This window comes from Bufo bufo, chromosome 3, assembly GCF_905171765.1.
Source record: "Bufo bufo chromosome 3, aBufBuf1.1, whole genome shotgun sequence".
In the NCBI taxonomy this organism is placed as follows: domain Eukaryota; kingdom Metazoa; phylum Chordata; class Amphibia; order Anura; family Bufonidae; genus Bufo; species Bufo bufo.
The window spans coordinates 154,186,509-154,208,162 of record NC_053391.1 but is presented as its reverse complement, the minus strand read 5'-3'; the positions used below and the strand labels follow the sequence as shown (position 1 = coordinate 154,208,162).

General features: G+C 43.2%; 1 protein-coding gene across 1 annotated transcript in view; it reads right to left on the bottom strand.

Annotated features, from left to right (window-relative positions):
* The window catches only part of IL1RAPL1 (interleukin 1 receptor accessory protein like 1), a 1,020,597-nt gene that overhangs the window by 69,299 nt on the left and 929,644 nt on the right, over nt 1–21,654 (bottom strand). The window contains exon 8 of the mRNA XM_040422155.1: nt 3,936–4,081. Within this exon, the coding sequence (XP_040278089.1) occupies nt 3,936–4,081 (146 nt within the window). The remainder of the gene's footprint in view (nt 1–3,935; nt 4,082–21,654) is intronic.

Genomic DNA, 21,654 nt, shown 5'->3' with positions numbered 1-21,654 from the left:
TCTTAGCAGGAGGAAGCATTTCAGCAACATGGTGGAACAGTAAGTGTGCACATGCCTACACGTACTGACTGATGGGTCTGCCCTATTCAACTTCTGGGTCTCCAAATTGGGCACATGGCCTGAGCTTGCCCTTTACACCTTGGAGGTGCTGGCCTGCCCTGTGAGCAGTATATTGTCCGAAAATGTGTTTAGCACTGCAGGGGGGATGATCACACACAAGTGCAACCGCCTGTTCACAGCCAACATAGATAAGCTCACATTTATGAAAAATGAACCAGGCATGCATCCCATAGGACTTGTTCATACCTTGTGCTGAGTAGACAAGTATACTGGCTGCACCCAGCCATTGTTATACTCCAGTGCACTTTCTCTTTGCATTCTCTTTTCTATTTCCCAATGTTTTGGGGTCTTCCCAAATTTATAAAAAAAAAAAAAACATAAAAAACAATAAAAACAGTGTTGGCTACCTCCTCCTCCACCGCCGCTTCCACCTACACAGCCACATCCACCTACACAGCCACATCCACCGCCCTTCAACCTCCTACTTCACTTTGACCTCCGCCTCCGCCTATTCTATGTTATTTTAAGTCATTTCCCTATACTCATTTGTTTGCAGGGCAACTGTCCTGCTCTTACCCTCATTTTGCTTCCGTTTGCAGCCCTCTAGCCCTTACTACAACTATTTTACAGCCATTTTAGTGCACCAAAGTTCAGGTCCCCATTGACTTCAATGGGGTTCAGGTTCGATTTTGGGTCAAGTTTGGGTCCCGAACCCGAACTTTGACCCGAAGTTTGGCCGAACCCAAACATCCACAGGTTTGCTCATCCCTACTATCTATCTATCTATCTATCTATCTATCTATCTATCTATATCTAATTGTCTATCTATCTATCTATCTATCTATCTATCTATCTATCTATCTATCTATCTATCTATCTATCACTCCCTGTCTATTTATCTATCTACCATTTATCTATCATCTATAATTATTTGTTACATATCATGTTGGAATATAAACATTTCATAAAGTGGTCCTTATGCATAAACATTAAGGCAACCTACAAAAACATGGGTGGGGGAAACCTATCAAGCCCTGCACTCTAGAATTATTGCTTCAAAAACATTTTTGTAGAATGTGTGCAAGAATTTTGAGACTTTTTGAATTTTATACCTCTCACTTCTGCTTTAAAAAAGTGGGTGTTTAAGTGGGCATGGTTAATTATAGTAGGTGGTTTCACTCTAGATTTATCACCAATACTTTTTTCACTCCCCTCATCCCCACTGATTCACCCAAACACTGTTCGAGAAGACAGGAAAGGACAATACTGTTTTGCCTGAACCGAAGATACAGACTTTATAAGTGGGTCTCATTGAGAGCTGCATAAACCTAAAGCTCTCACTCGCGATCCAATTTATAAAGGTTGTAGCGATGGTGTGTGGCTCCAGCTCAATTGTATTCTGATATATTAAAGGTTAATGCAGACTTCCCTTTAAGCAGCCACCGTAGAGGAGAAGAGGGCCAGTGGGGAACCTTCTGACAGGCTGCAGGAGGAAAGACATAGATCCTCTATCCCTATATATGTTCTCAGGAAAAGGGTATCATTAACTTCTGTGTATGTTATCAATCCCTCTTCTGCCATCAGAGAGCATCCTTGCTGTTTGATTCCCACATATACTGGCTCTGTTTTTTTTTTTTTTTAAAGGAGTGAAAAGATAAGGGCTTGCATAACTAATGACCTCCTGTACCTAATTAGGTCATCAAATAAGTCATACCAAACACTTCCCCTTACACACACAAATATTAGTAAACTTTCACTGTCCCTATCCTGTTCATACCTGATTTTTACTGTTTTACTGCTGAGCGAATCAAGGCGTCATAAAGCACAATTCCATTTGAAGCTTAGGAAAAATTAGATTTGTTGCAAAGCTAAATTTATTTGCATTTCACAGTAACTGTAGATGAGTGAAGTTCAGAAAAATGAGATTTTGGCTGCTTCATCACGAAGCACATTCCTTTGTATGCAGTGGGTTCAATGATGGGGAACCCCCTGTCATTGAACCCCTCCGATGCCACGTTCATCGCTGATCGCTGCATCTGAGGCTGCAATTTTGGCCTTTCAGGAGTTATTCAGGTTTAAAACAATAAATTAATATTCACATTATCCATTTACTCGCGTAGAGGCTATCTTGATTGAAGACACTGGGCAAAATATTGACATCATCACTCTGGCCAGGCGTGGTAACATCATCACTGATGCCATAAGAGCGTCCGGCCAGACGGCCGGCGTGGTGATGTCATATGTCACCCTGCAAGAGATAATAGTCCCTGAGGTGAGTATAATTTTTTTAACTCTGGTTATCCCCCCTTAGCACCTGAATATGATGCCACAATCAGTGTTGAATGTAGCATCTGAGAGATTAAATGACAGGGAGCTGGCAATTGCCATTCCCTGTAATTGCGTCCGCTCCATACATGGAAAAGTGATTTGTGATTAATTAATTTGTAACAAATTGAATTTCTTGACAAAGTTCAGAGAAGTTGCCGAATCAAATTTTTAGAAATGTCGCTCATCTCTACACATGCAAAATGGAAATCGACCGAGATACAGCACAAAAAAACACAAAAGTGTGTGCAGCTCGTAAACTTTCATACTCAGCTGAACTTTCAGTTGGATATTTTATACAGTCAGTTATGAATACCTGCATGGGCAGGGGTGCACCTAGCCTTTCTGCTGCCTGAGGCTAAAACTGATACGGCGCCTCCCCCAATGCCAATTTCTTAACCTAATCCATTTGCCACAATAAAAGTGCTCATTGCCTATTGAACCCCCGCTACCCCCCCACCTGGTGCTGCCTGAGGCGATCGCCTCACCTGGCCTAATTGGTGGTGCACCCCTGTGCATGGGGTGTTATTATAACTTTGGAGGGGATTTAATTATTTTACTGACTGTACAAAGTCATTTCATATGCGTGTTTTAAAGATTAACAAATAAGGGATAATTCATGGTTGTATTTTTTGTACATTGTATGAATTATTTGATGACATCCTTGTTGTATGTTATGAGTGATTGATATGTTCTGGTTTAATTTGAGACACATACAGATGTAGCAATCCTTATCTTGACTGCTGTGGCTCACTATGCCATTATGGTAATGTGCCTATGCTATTAGTGTAGAGCACCACTTACTTATTTGCATGAGAGAAAGTGCACTACACAAATCCCTGTGGTGTGCAACATTAACAGTAATAGCATAGTATGCCTGGGTCAAGGTCAGGAATGCTATATGTGTATTAATGTTCATACACCAAGCATATGTTATAGATGCTAATTAGGCCTTCTTCACTCCAGAAATCTCACTTGCATTGTAACCAGAATACACTCACACATTTTTAGAACCTATAATCACCTGTTCTTCAAAAGGATTCAAACGAAGAGACAATTATAAGTAAAATAACTATATAAAATGGGATTTAGCACAGAGATATGAAAAAATGGTATGTTAAAAATATTGTGGAGTTGAGCATTTCAGCTACAGTATTGAGATGGATATAATAGGAGGCAAAGGCATGCAGGGGTCATGGAGCCATAAAACAATGGCGGTGTGGAGCTACTTGGACTTCACTCAATTCACTATCTTGAAAAATCTTAAAGTGTTGATGTAATTTGGAACATCCCAGAGGGGGGAAAAAATAATAAAAAATTACAAAAAAACATGAAGCCTAGAACTTCAAAAAACACAGTGATAATTCCTCTTGCCACTGAGTCGATCTTTGTAGCTGAATGTCCCTTACATGTCCTCAGTGATTTATAATGTTTGGATTTTACCATTTTACGATCTGAATAAAGAGGAATGCCAAGTCTCAAAGCATAAAGACACAAATAATTTTCAAGAATGCTTGAAAACATGATTCACAACCTTTATACACACATACCTCTTTTATGGAGGAGCACACTTGCATGTCTACGTCCATTCCCATTCTCTACATAGCAGGAGTAATTTCCCAGATCTGCATCTTCCACTGAGTCAAATATTAGAGAGATCGATACCTCTTGCTCTCCAAGATGTTCCCTAAGAACTCTTGAAAAGAAAATAGAAAAATAAGCAATTACGTGGCTTAATGTTGAAATAAAATCTAGCTTTTACTGAACTGTAAATCATTTATTACAAGGAGAACCACTTCCTAGAGTTTAGTGGTGGGCCATGGAGATAACTAAAATCGAACTACATGTGTAGACCTGTAGGTTACATTTTATGATTTGATTTTGGATTTAAAGCTTACTCGAATCTTGGGTACAATTCAGAAAAATATGATTTATAGCTAGAAGTTCTAGTTGTTCCTGTGAGTTGCAATATATAAACTATAAAAACTAAGAAACAAACTAAATGTCTAGTGTCCCTGTCAATATACTTGCCATTACTACAAACCGGATTCCAAAAAAGTTGGGACACTATACAAATCGTGAATAAAAACTGAATGCAATGATGTGGAGGTGCCAACTTCTAATATTTTATTCAGAATAGAACATAAATCACGGAACAAAAGTTTAAACTGAGAAAATGTACCATTTTGAGGGAAAAATATGTTGAATCAGAATTTCATGGTGTCAACAAATCCCCAAAAAGTTGGGACAAGGCCATTTTCACCACTGTGTGGCATCTCCCCTTCTTCTTACAATACTCAACAGACGTCTGGGGACCGAGGAGACCAGTTTCTCAAGTTTAGAAATAGGAATGCTCTCCCATTCTTGTCTAATACAGGCCTCTAACTGTTCAATCGTCTTGGGCCTTCTTTGTTGCACCTTCCTCTTTATGATGCGCCAAATGTTCTCTATAGGTGAAAGATCTGGACTGCAGACTGGCCATTTCAGTACCCGGATCATTCTCCTACGCAGCCATGATGTTGTGATTGATGCAGAATGTGGTCTGGCATTACCTTGTTGAAAAATGCAGGGTCTTCCCTGAAAGAGATGACGTCTGGATGGGAGCATATGTTGTTCTAGAACCTGAATATATTTTTCTGCATTGATGGTGCCTTTCCAGACATGCAAGCTGCCCATGCCACACGCACTCATGCAACCCCATACCATCAGAGATGCAGGCTTCTGAACTGAGCGTTGATAACAACTTGGGTTGTCCTTGTCCTCTTTGGTCCGGATGACATGGCGTCCCAGATTTCCAAAAAGAACTTCGAATCGTGACTCATCTGACCACAGAACAGTCTTCCATTTTGCCACACTCCATTTTAAATGATCCCTGGCCCAGTGAAAATGCCTGAGCTTGTGGATCTTGCTTAGAAATGGCTTCTTCTTTGCACTCTAGAGTTTCAGCTGGCAACGGCGGATGGCACGGTGGATTGTGTTCACTGACAATGGTTTCTGGAAGTATTCCTGAGCCCATTCTGTGATTTCCTTTACAGTAGCATTCCTGTTTGTGGTGCAGTGTCGTTTAAGGGCCCGGAGATCACGGGCATCCAGTATGGTTTTACGGCCTTGACCCTTACGCACAGAGATTGTTCCAGATTCTCTGAATCTTCGGATGATGTTATGCACAGTTGATGATGATAGATGCAAAGTCTTTGCAATTTTTCGCTGGGTAACACCTTTCTGATATTGCTCCACTATCTTTCTGCCCAACATTGTGGGAATTGGTGATCCTCTACCCATCTTGGCTTCTGAGAGACGCTGCCACTCTGAGAAGCTCTTTTTATATCCAATCATGTTGCCAATTGACCTAATTAGTGTTAATTGGTCTTCCAGCTCTTCTTTATGCTCAAATTTACTTTTTCCAGCCTCTTATTGCTACTTGTCCCAACTTTTTGGGGATTTGTTGACACCGTGAAAATTGGAATCAATGTATTTTTCCTTTAAAATTATACATTTACTCGGATTAAACGTTTGATCTGTCATCTACGTTCTATTACAAATAAAATATTGACATTTGCCATCTCCACATGATTGCATTCAGTTTTTATTCACAATTTGTTTAGTGTCCCAACTTTTTTGGAATCCGGTTTGTAATATGTGCAGTATTAAAACAAAATCTTGTTACAATATATTGTAATTATATTTTGCATTATGGGTGTTATAGATGAGCAAAGTTTTTGAAAATTTGATTTGGCTGCTTGCCAAATTTTACAAAAATTTTTACTTTGTGACTAATAATGAAGCACATTTTTTTAATAAGTAGCAGCTGCAATGACAGGGAGCTGCAATAGCGCCACCTCTCATCATTGTAACCCCTCAGATGCCGCATTCATACATGATGCATGTAAAAACAGTGTAATATTAACATTACAATAAATTTTTATCAAACTTACCTCCTTTATTTGCTTGCGACGAGCCTGCCGCCGGTATCTTGCTTGAAGATCTGGCGAGAAATCTTGCGTGACCCGAGATGACGTCATCATGGCGGCCGGCGTGGTGACGTCATATGTCACCGCGCATTGATCTTCAATCAAGATGGCGATGGCGGTGGATGGCCCATTGCAAGCAAATGGAGGAGGTAAGTATGATTTTTTTTTTACACTATTTCAGGTTAAATCGATTTGCTAGCACGAAGCACGAGGAAATTCGGCTTCGTGCAAATCAAATTTATTCTGAAATTTGGATCGATTTCCACTTCGGCGGATTCAATTCGCTCATCTCTAATAGTTGAATAAGACTATACATAACTTCTGGTGTCTTCATAAATTGTATAGAGATATTTGGGACCTCTAAGGCACCAACGCCCAGGTGTGACTGCTACTTCTGCATCCCTTAAAGGGGTTGTCTCACTTTAGTAATTTGAATTTATCATGGAGAGAAAGTTAATTCAAGCCACTTCCTAATGTATTGTCATTGTCCATATTACTTATTTTGCTGGCTGGATTAATTATTTCATCACAGACCCCCCTGCAATCCATCAGTGGTGGTCGTTCTTGAACACTATAGGAAAAAGCGTCAGCCTCTCTGGTAGCCAGGACCATGGGAGCACACATAGGCTAGTGCTTTTTTCCTTTATTGTGCAAGCACGACCACCACTGATGGATTGCAGGGTGGTTTGTAACCATGGAAATGAGCAGTGAATAATGTGATGGAAAAATAATCGAGCCAGCAAAGGAAGCAAAATGGAGAATCACAATACATTAGGAAGTGGCTTGTATTAACTTTCTCTACATGATAGATTCCACTTACTGAAGTGAGACAACCCCTTTAAGGGTACACTCTGAATATACACTTCTATATAAGCTAGGGGCACATAAGGTCCCAGGCAAAGATTATAATGGAATCCATTCTGGTGCTGCTAACACTACTACATCCTCAAGAGAATAACAACAAGAATTCAACTTCCTTTTCTTCATTCTTGGCTTGATTCTCCATATTGACAAGTGTACTTCTTATATAGAAGTGTATATTCAGAGGGTGTACCCTAAGAAGTACACATGTCGACATAGAGAATCAAGCCAAGAATCAGGGAAAGGAGGTTGAACAATTGCTGTAATCTCAGATGGTTGAGGATGTAGTAGTGTTAGCAGCACCAGAATGGATTCCATTATAATCTTTGCCTGAGACTGGCTCACTTCTGTGTGTGCCCCCGACTAAAACAAAAAAGTAAGGGGATTGTATTACAGCTAAGAACATAGATCAGTATAATAACACTTACATTGCAGAATTATATGGAATAACTATAGATTATCTTCAAACTGTTAACTATAATCTACTCCTACATCTTTGCCACAGTATGCATATACTGAAAGAAAACACTGTAAATCAATCAATAAACACCAAATAAGTATAACAAATATTAGATTTTTTTATTTATTTTTTAGATATGATCAGTAGAGTTGAGCAAACACTTGGATGTTCGGGTTCGAGAAGTTCGGCCGAATTTACCGGAAATGTTCGGGTTCGGGGTCCGAACCCGATCCGAACTTCGTCCCGAACCCGAACCCCATTGAAGTCAATGGGGACCCGAACTTTTGGGCACTAAAAAGGCTGTAAAACAGCCCAGGAAAGAGCTAGAGGGCTGCAAAAGGCAGCAACATGTAGGTAAATCCCCTGCAAACAAATGTGGATAGGGAAATGAATTAAAATTAAAATAAAAAAAATAAAAATGAACCAATATCAATTGGACAGAGGTCCCATAGCAGAGAATCTGGCTTCACGTCAGCAGAGAATCAGTCTCTTCATGCCATAGCAAAGAATCTGGCTTCATGTCAGCAGAGAATCAGTCTCTTCATGCCATAGCAGAGAATCGGGCTTCATGTCAGCGCAGAATCAGTCTTCATGTCATAGCAGAGAATCAGGCTTCACGTCACCCACCACTGGAACAGGCCACTGTCACACATTTAGGCCCAGGCACCCAGGCAGAGGAGAGGTCCCGTAACAGAGAATCTGGCCTTATGTCAGCGCAGAATCTGTCTTCATGTCATAGCAGAGAATCAGGCTTCACGTCACCCACCACTGGAACAGGCCACTGTCACACATTTAGGCCCAGGCACCCAGGCAGAGGAGAGAGGTCCCGTAACAGAGAATCTGGCCTTATGTCAGCGCAGAATCTGTATTCATGTCATAGCAGAGAATCAGGCTTCACGTCACCCACCACTGGAACAGGCCACTGTCACACATTTAGGCCCCGGCACCCAGACAGAGGAGAGGTTCATTCAACTTTGGGTTGCCCCGCAATATAATGGTGAAATGAAATTAAAAATAGTATTGAATGAGGAAGTGCCCTGGAGTAGAATAATATATTGTTAAGGGGAGGTAGTTAATATCTAATCTGCACAAGGGATGGACAGGTCCTGTGGGATCCATGCCTGGTTCATTTTTATGACTTGACCAGCTAAAACAGTGCAGATTTGGTTAAATAGAGATGTGAGACCTGTTTTTTTTTGCGCTGTGTGACAGGTATAGGTTTAATCACAGAATGACACTCTATCAGCACGCTAGCGTGTGTCTTAGGTTTTTCTGAATGACACTATCAATACCTTCAATGTAAGATTTTCTTTTTGGGATAGATTTCAAGTAGGCCTCAAATACCAGAAACTAGTTATTTTGAGAATGGCAAATTTGGGAATGCTTTTTCAACCCAGAACAAAAAGTCTGCTTTTACGGTCACTACAAATAACTTGACCAGCTAAAACAGTGCAGATTTGGTTGAATAGAGATGTGAGACCTGTTTTTTTTTGCGCTGTGTGACAGGTATAGGTTTAATCACAGAATCACACTTCTATCAGCACGCTAGCGTGTGTCTTAGGTTTTTCTGAATGACACTATCAATACCTTCAATGTAAGATTTTCTTTTTGGGATAGATTTCAAGTAGGTCTCAAATACCAGAAACTAGTTATTTTGAGAATGGCAAATTTGGGAATGCTTTTTCAACCCAGAACAAAAAGTCTGCTTTTACGGTCACTACAAATAACTTGACCAGCTAAAACAGTGCAGATTTGGTTGAATAGAGATGTGAGACCTGTTTTTTTTTGCGCTGTATGACAGGTATAGGTTTAATCACAGAATCACACTTCTATCAGCACGCTAGCGTGTGTCTTAGGTTTTTCTGAATGACACTATCAATACCTTCAATGTAAGATTTTCTTTTTGGGATAGATTTCAAGTAGGCCTCAAATACCAGAAACTAGTTATTTTGAGAATGGCAAATTTGGGAATGCTTTTTCAACCCAGAACAAAAAGTGTGCTTTTACGGTCAATACAAATAACTTGACCAGCTAAAACAGTACAGATTTGGTTGAATAGAAATGTCAGGTCTATTTTTTAGGCGCTGGGTGACAGGCTCAACTTGCCCCTGATGTAATATATGGCCAAAAAATAACCACACTGTTGATGGTTAAATGCACTTGGGTGACACAGGCTCAGCCTGCACCAGATGTAGTATATGGCCAAAAAATAATCAGACTGTTGATGGTTAAATGCACTTGGGTGACACAGGCTCAGCCTGCACCAGATGTAGTATATGGCCAAAAAATAATCAGACTGTTGATGGTTAAATGCACTTGGGTGACACAGGCTTAGCCTGCAGCTGATGTAGGATATAGCACAAAATAACCACACTATCGATGGTTAAATACACTTGGGTGACACAGGCTCAGCCTGCAGCTGATGTAGTATATGGCCAAAAAATAATCAGACTGTTGATGGTTAAATGCACTTGGGTGACACAGGCTCAGCCTGCAGCTGATGTAGTATATGGCCAAAAAATAACCAGACTGTTGATGGTTAAATGCACTTCGGTGACACAGGCTCAGCCTGCAGCTGATGTAGGATATAGCACAAAATAACCACACTATCGATGGTTAAATACACTTGGTGATAGCTCGTGCTGGCGCACCACAAGTCACAAAGTGGCCGCCGATCACCCCAGAAAAAAAGTGATCTAAAAACGCTCTGGGCAGCCTCAAAAAAGTGAGCAAGTCAATAATAGCACTTCAATGATCCACAGCTGCAGATCGATGACAGAATGAAGTCTTTTGGAGGAGTTAATCTGCCTAATCTCGCCCTAACGTCGCAGCTGCAACCTCTCCCTATACTGATCATAGCAGAGTGACGTGCGGCGCTACGTGACTCCAGCTTAAATAGAGGCTGGGTCACATGGTGCACTGGCCAATCACAGCCATGCCAATAGTAGGCAAGGCTGTGATGGCCTCTTGGGCCAAGTAGTATGACGCTTGTTGATTGGCTGCTTTGCAGCCTTTCAAAAAGCGCCAAGAAAGCGCCGAACACCGAACCCGAACCCGGACTTTTACGAAAATGTTTGGGTTCGGGTCCGTGTCACGGACACCCCAAAATTCGGTACGAACCCGAACTATACAGTTCGGGTTCGCTCATCCCTAATGATCAGCTCTTCTTTTTTTCTGTATTTTCTCCCTAACCTATAATAACATAGTGCTTTCTGACAGTATCTTTTTGGAAAGACAAAAAAAAATATCTCCCAGTGCAATTGGTCAAAATGTTTGCTACACAGCTACAAGGGAAGGCTTTCACAAAACTGATGTATACCTGGTTATGACAATTAGAGAAGAGCGAATTTCTAAAAAAAATTGATTCGGCCGGTTAGCCAAATTTTCCCAAAAATATATACAGCTAATTCAGGGCTGTGTAGAGCCATTATATGGGTGTAGAACACTGTGCCTTGTAGTAACACGCATAGGGAGTGTGCTGAGGTAGTTAAGTAATACTGTGAGTCCATATAACATGCAGATGACAGGCGTCGCTATTAGAATCACACTGCACACTTCACACTTCACTTATTTGGGAAGTTACAGGGCCAAAACCGACCAAATAACTCAAGTATTTACTTAGCCTTACAGGTCAATGTTAGCGTAAAGTAGAAGCACACTCCTTTTAAACCCTCGTCAGCTGATTCCACATAGATGTCTACAGAACCTGTTCTATTAAACATTTATACAAGTAGAGCCCCCTGACAGAGTGGAGAGGGTGTCAGCAGTAAGTTTGCGTTGACGTCACTGATTAATAACCGACAAAAAACGGATCCTGTCTGTGGAGCATACGCCGTCACTCGGTAAGCATTTGCTCAGTAATCCATCAGTATTGCTAATGCCCCCAAAAAAACAGGAGTGGATCTAAAACAGAGATGACACGTGAATGAAATATTTGCATGTCTTCTGTGTTTTGTACCCTCTCCTGCTTTTGACTACCAAATCATATGCCAATTCTGATGGGACCATATAGGACTTAAAGCTGCTACACAGACAGGATCCATTGTGCGTCTCAATTTTCCTTCCTTCTGAAAGATCAGAAGTAAGGTCAAATAAATGATGATGTCAGCCAGGCCAAAAGCCAAAATAGTGGACCAGTCATGAAGTGGGGAGGGTGGGAACAGCATAAGAAGTCCACAGAGTGGACCTATGACATAGTGGTGAGGTGGAAGCAGCATGAGGAGACCATAGAGTGGCCCAATGACAGGGTCTGGAGGTGTAAGCAGTATGAGGTGGCCACCGAGTGGCACAATGACAGAGTCTGGAGTTGGCAGCAGTATGAGGAGGCCACCGAGTGGTACAATGACAGATTCTGGAGGTGGCGCATGCAGAAGCAGCATCATGAGAAGGCCACCGAGTGGCACAATGACAGAGTCTGTAGATGGCAGCAGTATGATTAGGCCAGCGAGTGGTAAGGTGACATAGCGTGGATATGGCAGCAACATGAGGAGACCACAGAGATTCAAGGTGACATAGTGTGGCAATGGCAGCTGCAGGAGGAGACCACAGAGTGGCAAGGTGACATAGTGTGCAGATGGCAGCAGCAACAGCAGGATCCCACACAGGAGCAAGGTGACATAGTGTGGAGATAGCAGTAGCAGCATCAGCAGCATCAGGAGGATACCATAGAGTGGCAAGGTGACATAGTGTGGAGATGGCAGCAGCAGCAGGATCCCACAGAGTGGCAAGGTGACATAGTGTGGAGATGGCAGCAGCATGAGGAGACCACAGAGTGGCAAAGTAACATATTATGGAGATGGCAGCAGGAGGAGTCCACAGAGTGGCAAGGTGACATAGTGTGGAGATGGCAGCAGCATGAGGAGACCAGAGAGTGGCAAGTTGACATAGTGTGAAGATGGCAGCAGCAGCATCAGGAGACCAGAGAGTGACAAGTTGACATAGTGTGGAGATGGCAGCAGCAGCAGGAGGATACCATAGAGTGGCAAGGTGACATAGTGTGGAGATGGCAACAGTAGGAGGTGACCACAGAGTGGCAAGGTGACATAGTTTGGAGATGGCAGCAGCAGCTGCATTAGGAGACCTGAAAGTGACCTGGTAACAGAGTGGGGCGGTGGGTGGCAATACCAGTACCCGCTGATGAATAATGGTGACAGAAGGAGCACTTGGCATCAGATGTGTTGCAGCAAGCGGGTGGCATCATCAGAGTAATAGCTGAGTCAGGTAGCCAGAAGAAACCAGTAAATTTTTTCAAGATTTGAGTGAGGCGGCATGGAAGATCTAATCAGATGCATCAGCCATTGGTGGGTGGAAATCCTGGCTGATCCAGAGCCTGATTCATCTCAACAAAGGTCAGTCTCTTCACATTTTGGGTGGACAGGCGAGTTCTCCTTGGGGTAACTATGGCCCCCACTGCACTAAAAACCCGCTCTGATGCCACACTACTTGCCGGGCAGGACAGCTTTTCCAGGGCAAACTCTGCTAGTTGCGGCCACAAATCCAGTTTGGCTACCCAGTAGTCCAGCGGCTCTTCAATTTGGGGGTGGCAGGGTGCTATCCAAGTATGCCACCACCTGCTGGTTCAGGTCTGCTCCAGGTCTAGATGCTGCTGTTGAGTAGTTTCTTCACTATGTGGGTGAATAAAGCTACTTAGCAGCGACTCTAGACTCAGGCTGCTGCTGAAGGAGCTGGTACTGCTCCTGCCACCCCACCCCTCCCCAGCAGCCATGGAAGTGGAATGTGAGCTCAGATGGCCCCACTTTCAATCCTGCGAGAGGATGGACGATGGCACAGATTGGCAGCGGCCAACTGACTACATAGGATGTCTCTGTAGTAGTTTAGTTTGTCCTCCGTCTCGTGGGTGTAAAAAAAGGCCCCCATTCTGGACCAATAGCGACGGTCCAACAAGGTGGAGAGCCAGAAGTCATCCCTCTGCCGAATGGTGACAATTCGGCTATCACTACACAAGCAAGTGAGCATGCAGCGGGCCATTTGTGCAAGTGACTCGCAGGGACTCCCTGTCTTCATCTCCACTGCATACTGCCATGGTGTGTCGAGGTCCTCTGTCTCGTCTTTCTCATCATCCTGTAGCTCCTATGGCTGTTCCTGCTCCTCCTGTCTTGTTAGCTGAGTAGAAAAACCACCCATTTGGCTGCACATTGCCTATGTTTCAATGTCCTCCTCCCCATCCTCTTCCAGTTCAGCCCCCACAGGGCTCATGTGAGATCAAGGCGCCACTTCTCCTGTCCCCTGACCAGCCATTGTTAACATCATCTGTTCCAGGACATGAAGCAGTGGAATGACGACATTCATCCCGTAGTCCTGTCGACTGACAAATAACGTGGCGTCCTCAAAGGGCCTGATAAAAAAGCAGGTGCCATGCATGAGCTGCCAGTGGCTGACATCGAAGTTACATAGGGGAGTATTCCTATCTGCTTGCATCATCAAGAAATCGTTGATGGCTGTTTGCTGTTCATATAGTTGGTCCAACATTTGGAGGGTGAAATTCCAACGGGTGAAAAAGGTCACAGATCAGCTTATGTTGGGGATGCCGTTCTGCCACTGCAACTCAAGGAGGGTGTGCTTTGCGGTATACAAGTGGCTGAAGTGCATGCAAAGTTTCCTGCCCATTTGTAGGATGTCTTGCAGATGGGTGGAAGACTTCAGGAACTGCTGGACAACCAGACTGAACACGTGTGCCATGCAGGGCGCATGGCTCAGCCCTCCTTGACGCAGCACCAACACAATGTTCTTCCCGTTGTCTCTCCTCTTATCGCCTCTTCCCACAATCGACTCCAAGATTTCTCCCGTGCATCCCCCATACTCTGGAACTCGCTACCCCAACATATCAGACTCTCACCTACATTGGAATCCTTCAAAAGAAACCTGAAAACCCACCTCTTCAGACAAGCCTACAACCAGTGACCCTGCTGCCTCTATACCGCCATGACCAACTTAACTCGCACCTACTGTGTCCTTCTCCCATACCATGTAGATTGTAAGCCCTCACGGGCAGGGCCCTCTCTCCTTTTGTACCAGTTTGCAACTTGTCTTGTTTATGATTAGTGCAATTGTCTGTATTATGTATGTGCACCGCTTATCACATGTACAGCGCTATGGAATGAATGGCGCTTTAATAATAAATAATAATAATAATAATGTTCTTCCCGTTGTCGGTGACCATAGTTCCGATTTTTATTTTTTGGGGAGAAAGCCAGGATTCGATTTCTTTATGCATCACACGCAGTTGCTCCACTGTGTGATTCCGTTTGCTAATGCAAGCCAGCTGCAGAACAGCATGACATTGCCGAGCGAACCACATTCACCCAGTGGGCCGGAAAGGACATGTATTGTCCCTGACCATAGTTGCAGCTCTGCACTTTGGCAGACACCAACAGGCTCAAGGACTGGCCCACCTTCTGTTCTACATGTGTGTGCAGGGATGGTACTGCCTTTTTCACAAAGAAATGATGGCCTGGGACTCTTCACCTCGGTTTGGCGCAAGCCATCAGTTCTCTGAAAGGTGCAGAACACTTGGAAAGGGAGGTACTAAAGCACCAGCAACTTGGACAGGAGCTCTTTCAGCTTCTGCACCGTTGGATGCTTGCACGCATACTGTTTTCTCTTGGCAATCGCTTCCATGATAGATTGCTGACGGAATGACTGACGAGGAGTAGGAGCAGGAGCATCTGGACCAGCAGAAGATGGGATTGACAGACAGCTCCCTTCGGCTGAGGTGGTGATGCCTTGACTGGCTATAACTGGGTGCGTGCCACTGGGTGATGTAGCGGTACCTGCGGCAGGCTGGACCACCACATCGGAGCCACGGTTCTCCCAAGCCATTGTATGGCGATGCTGCATATGTTGACGCAGGGCCGTAGTGCTAACATTGGCTTCCTGGCCACGCTTCACCTCCTGCCCACAGATGCGACACATGGCCACGTTCAACTCCTTTGGCGTTTTGAAAAAGAAACTGCCACACCGACAAGTAGGCGATTTTCCCCCCAACAGTCCGCACTGACTGATTGCTACTGCCGCTGCCTCCATGAACACCTGCACCACTACTTCCCGGGCAGGTAGGCTGCTGCGAAGCGAAGCAGGTGGCACGTTTGGCTCCCGACCTCCCACTGACTCCCAGCCATGCTACCACCTTGCTGGCTCCGCCACTGCCTCATGGGCATGCTGCCACCCTCTTCTCCTGATGATGATGAAGCCCCTTCTGCACCCGGCTCCCAAGTGAGATCAACTTCATCATCATCGATTAGTGTCTGCACATCACTTATGCTCTCCTCAATGGCCTCTGGGTCAGGAGCCTGACCACTCGCAGCGCAAGCTCTCGTGCCACTCTCCTCATTACTACTTGCCCGACTAGCGGAGGAAGCTGCGGATGTCTCCTCCAGATCTTGGCTGGGCAGTAGTTGCTGACTTTCCTCTAGTAGCTGTTCCTCACTGAAAAGTGGAGCAGAGCCTACAGCATATACTACTTCTCGCGGTGAGGGAACAGAAAAGGATAGAGGCAGGTGAAGACAGGTAAGGGCACAGGGCCTGCTCCCTGGCCATGCCAACAGCGTTATAAAAAACTTCAGGGCAGGGCAAGATTATTCATGGTGTAGGGGAAATATAGGGAGGAATCATTCCACAGCATTTATGTTGAACAAGGTTCAGTAGGGAAAATTACATCCTGGGTAATAGGAACGATCCTATTACACCTTGCTGCACTGGCTGGGGATCTAGCAAACCGTTCGTATTAGGGTGATGTTTGAAACAGGCATTAACAGGGTTTATTACAAGGAAATATTTCTACGTCTTATTTGCCCTTGTGTGGAGCAGTTATATGTTCTAAAGATTTTTTTTGGCTTGTATTAGTGGGAAAAAAAGGGCTTATTAGCTGTCGTATAGTTAAGTGCTAAAATTACAGCCCTTTTTTTCTTGTATTAATGGGAAAATTTAAATATATTTGCCATTCAGTGGTGCAGTTATATGTTCTAAAGCCCTTTTTGTTGTGTATTAGTTGAAAAAAATTTATATATTTTCCGGTCAGAGGTGCAGTTATAAGTTCTAAAGCCTTTTGTGGCATGCATTAGTGGAAAAAATAAAATATATATTTGCCGTTCAGTGGTGCAGTTATATGTTTTAAAGCCTTTTGTGGTGTGTAATAGTGGAAAAAGAAAAAAATATATTTGCCTTTCAGCGGTGCAGTTATCTGTTCTAAAGCCTTTTGTGGTGTGTATTAGTGGCAAAATATAAATATATTTGCCGGTCAGCGGTACAGTTCCATATTCTAAAGCCCTTTTTGTCGTGTAATAGTGGCAAAAAAAAAAAAAAAAATGCAGTTCAGCGGTGCAGTTATATGTTCTAAAGCCTTTTGTGCGTGTATTAGTGGCAAAAGAAACATATATTTGCCGTTCAGTGGTGCAGTTATATGTTCTAAAGCTTTTTGTTTCGTGTTTAACCACTTCAGCCCCCCTAGCTTAACACCCTTAATGACCAGGCCACTTTTTACACTTCTGACCTACATTACTTCCACCGTTTATTGCTCGGTCATGAAACTTACCACCCAAATGAATTTTACCTCCTTTTCTTCTCACTAATAGAGCTTTCATTTGGTGGTATTTCATTGCTGCTGACATTTTTACTTTTTTTGTAATTAATCAAAATTGACCAATTTTTTTTGCAAAAAAATGACATTTTTCACTTTCAGTTGTAAAATTTTGCAAAATACAACGACATCCATATATAAATTTTTCTCTAAATTTATTGTTCTACATGTCTTTGATAAAAAAAAATGTTTGGGTAAAAAAAAAATGGTTTGGGTAAAAGTTATAGCGTTTACAAACTATGGTACAAAAATGTGAATTTCCGCTTTTTGAAGCAGCTCTGACTTTCTGAGCACCTGTCATGTTTCCTGAGGTTCTACAATGCCCAGACAGTAGAAAAACCCCACAAATGACCCCATTTCGGAAAGTAGACACCCTAAGGTATTCGCTGATGGGCATAGTGAGTTCATAGAACTTTTTATTTTTTGTCACAAGTTAGCGGAAAATGATGATTTATTTATTTTTATTTTTTTCTTACAAAGTCTCATATTCCACTAACTTGTGACAAAAAATAGAAACTTCCATGAACTCACTATTCCCATCACGAAATACCTTGGGGTGTCTTCTTTCCAAAATGGGGTCACTTGTGGGGTAGTTATACTGCCCTGGCAATTTAGGGGCACAAATGCGTGCCACACATGTGGCACACATGTGGTATCGCCGTATTCAGGAGAAGTTGGGCAATGTGTTTTGGGGTGTCTTTTTACATATACTCATGCTGGGTGACAGAAATATCTCGGCAAAAGACAACAACTTTTCCCATTTTTTATACAAAGTTGGCATTTGACCAAGATTTTTATCTCACCCAGCATGGGTATATGTAAAATGACACCCCAAAACACATTGCCCAACTTCTCCTGAGTACGGCGATACCACATGTGTGACACTTTTTTGCAGCCTAGATGCGCAAAGGGGCCCACATTCCTTTTATGAGGGCATTTTTAGACATTTGGATCCCAGACTTCTTCTCACGCTTTAGGGCCCCTAGAATGCCAGGGCAGTATAAATACCCCACATTTGACCCCATTTTGGAAAGAAGACACCCCAAGGTATTCAATGAGGGGCATGGCGAGTTCATAGAATTTATTTATTTTATGCACAAGTTAGCGGAAATTATAATTTTTTTTTTCTCACAAAGTCTCCCTTTCGCTAACTTGGGACAAAAATTTCAATCTTTCATGGACTCAATATTCCCCTCACGGAATACCTTGGGGTGTCTTCTTTCCGAAATGGGGTAACATGTGGGGTATTTATACTGCCCTGGTATTCTAGGGGCCCTAAAGCGTGAGAAGAAGTCTGGAATATAAATGTCTAAAAAATTTTACGCATTTGGATTCTGTGAGGGGTATGGGGAGTTCATGTGAGATTTTATTTTTTGACACAAGTTAGTGGAATATGAGACTTTGTAAGAAAAAAAAAATTATTTCCGCTAACTTGGGCCAAAAAAATGTCTGAATGGAGCCTTACAGGGGGGTGATCAATGACAGGGGGGTGATCAATGACAGGGGGGTGATCAGGGAGTCTATATGGGGTGATCACCCCCCTGTCATTGATCACCCCCCTGTAAGGCTCCATTCAGACGTCCGTATGTGTTTTGCGGATCCGATCCATGTATCAGTGGATCCGTAAAAATCATACGGACGTCTGAATGGAGCCTTACAAGGGGGTGATCAATGACAGGGGGGTGATCAATGACAGGGGGGTGATCAGGGAGTCTATATGGGGTGATCAGGGGTGACCAGGGGTGATCAGGGGTGATCAGGGGTTAATAAGTGACGGGGGGGTGTAGTGTAGTGTGGTGCTTGGTGCTACTTATTACTGAGCTACCTGTGTCCTCTGGTGATCGATCCAAGCAAAAGGGACCACCAGAGGACCAGGTAGCAGGTATATTAGATGCTGTTATCAAAACAGCGTCTAATATACCTGTTAGGGGTTAAAAAAAATCGCTTCTCCAGCCTGCCAGCGAACGATCGCCGCTGGCAGGCTGGAGATCCACTCGCTTACCTTCCGATCCTGTGAACGCGCGCGCCTGTGTGCGCGCGTTCACGGGAAATCTCGCGTCTCGCGAGATGACGCATATAACCGCCTCCGGAGCGCGATCCTGCGTTAGGCGGTCCGGAGGCGGTTAAGTAGAAAAATGAAAAATATATTTGTTGTTCAGCGGTGCATTTATATGTTCTAAAGCCTTTTGTGGCATGTATAAGTGGAAAAAAATAAGGGCTTATTTGCCGTTCAGCGGTGTAGTTATATGTTCTAAAGTCCTTTTTGTTGTGCATTAGTGGTAAAAGTAAAATATATTTGCCGTTCAGCACTGCAGTTATATGTTCTAGAGCCATTTTTGTCATATATTAGTGGCAAAATAAAAATATATTTGCCATTCAGCGGTGCAGTTACATGTTCTAAAGCCCTTTTTGACGTGTATTAGTGGCAAAATAAAAATATACTTGCCGTTCAGCAGTGCAGTTATATGTTCTAAAGCCTTCTGTGGCGTGTATAAGTGGAAAAAAATAAGTGCCTATTTGCCATTCAGCCGTGCAGTTATATGTTCTAAAGCCCTTTTTTGTGTGTATTAGTGGGAAAAAAGGGCTTATTAGTCGTTGTGTGGTGAAGTGAGAAAATTACTTTTTTTGGGTGTTTTAATTTCCTTTTTATTTATTTATTTAATCTAACAGTTTGTCAGACAGAGAAGTGCCAGGCCCTGCACAGGGGAGTGTCAGAGTCCTAAATGTTTCTGGCGCAGGCACAGGTCGCAGCAGAGTAAGGAGCCGTGGCAGCAGGGGTGACTTCAAGAGGCCTGAGCTCCCAGTGTCAGCTAGCGGTCGTGTCTTGACCAGCAACCCAGCGGTTCTTTAATGGTTGACTCGGTCATCTCTGTTTTGGATCCACTACTTTTTTTTTGGCATAAGTAATACTGATGGATTACTGACCAAATACTGAACGAGGGAAGGCGGATGCTCAACAGACAGGATCCGTTTTTTGGTGGTTATTGTTCTGACGGATCAGAGGAAGGGAAAAATAATCAGTGACTTCAACACAAACTTACTGCTGACACCCTCTCCACTCTGTCAGGGGGGCTCTACTTGTATAAGCATTTAATAGAACAGGTTCTGTTGACATCTATGTGGAATCAGCGGATGACTGTGTAAAAGGAGTGTGCTTCTTCTTGGCGCTAATATTGACCTGTAAGGCTGAGTTCATACTTGAGTTATTTGGTCAGTTTTGGCCCTGTGACTGCCCAAATAAGTGAAGTGTGCAGTGATTCTAAGAGTGACGCCGGTCATCTGCATCGCATACTGACTCACAGTATAATTTCACTAACACAGCAGACTCCCTATGAGTGTTACTGCAAGGCACAGTGTTCTACACCACTATAAAGGCTCTCTGCAGCCAGGAAATAGCTGTTTTTAATGCAATTTGCCGCAAATAAAATTGGATCAAAGCAAGTTTTTTTTTTTTTTATTCAGCAAACTCGCCGAATAGAATTTTAGAAAAATTCGCTCATCTCTAGCTGCTACTTTAAGGGTGTCAGGGTAAAGCTGCCATCACCCTGTGTCTGTAGCGGTTCCAGTGTTCCAGCAGCAGTCCTGGGTGCCAGTGTCCTGTGTCTATTGGGGATATTCTTCATTCAACCTTATCTCATTCTTCAGTATTACAGTGGGTTAAACCCTCTTTTGGTTCTGTGTGAATCTGCTAGGCTGTTTCTAATGTATTAATAAGCTTCTTCCATATATGCCTTGCTGTTTATCTCAATCTCTGCCTGAGCAATAGGTTGATCTAGCTTGATACTCCCTTTGAAAGTTGTACTGTTCTGTTTGTATGCCTGTGTACCAACCTTCCTGTTTCCTGACTCTGACCCTCCATTGCCTGACCTAGCGTGTGCCCAATTACTGGATTGACTCTTTTCTGCCTGACCTTACCTTGGATCTATTTCATGGATTCGCACAAACTTGCCTATTCTGTCCTTTGCCTGTTACAGACTACAGACTGATCCCTTTTTTTCCGGACCAGTGTCTCTGACCCCTATGGGTCAGCTCTCAACCACACTGGGACTACGCCAGGAGGCAATGGCCTAGTGCCTCCCTGCAGTGAAATCTGATTCGTTTACACGGCGGTTCAACACCCACTGGCAGTTACAAGCAGCTTAGTTGTGAATACATGCCCATTGAAATGTATGTAGAGAAAAGTGATTTAAAAATGTAATTTAAAATTTTATTTTCATTTAAAAAATGTTTAATGCAGATTGAAGCCACTTCATGCTGCAATTAGTGTATTCCTTTGTATGTAGCAGGTGCAATGACGAGGAACAGAGATCACGCCGCCCCGTCATTGAACCTCTCAGATGCCGCATTCATCGCTGATTGCGACATCTTATGCTACAATTGTG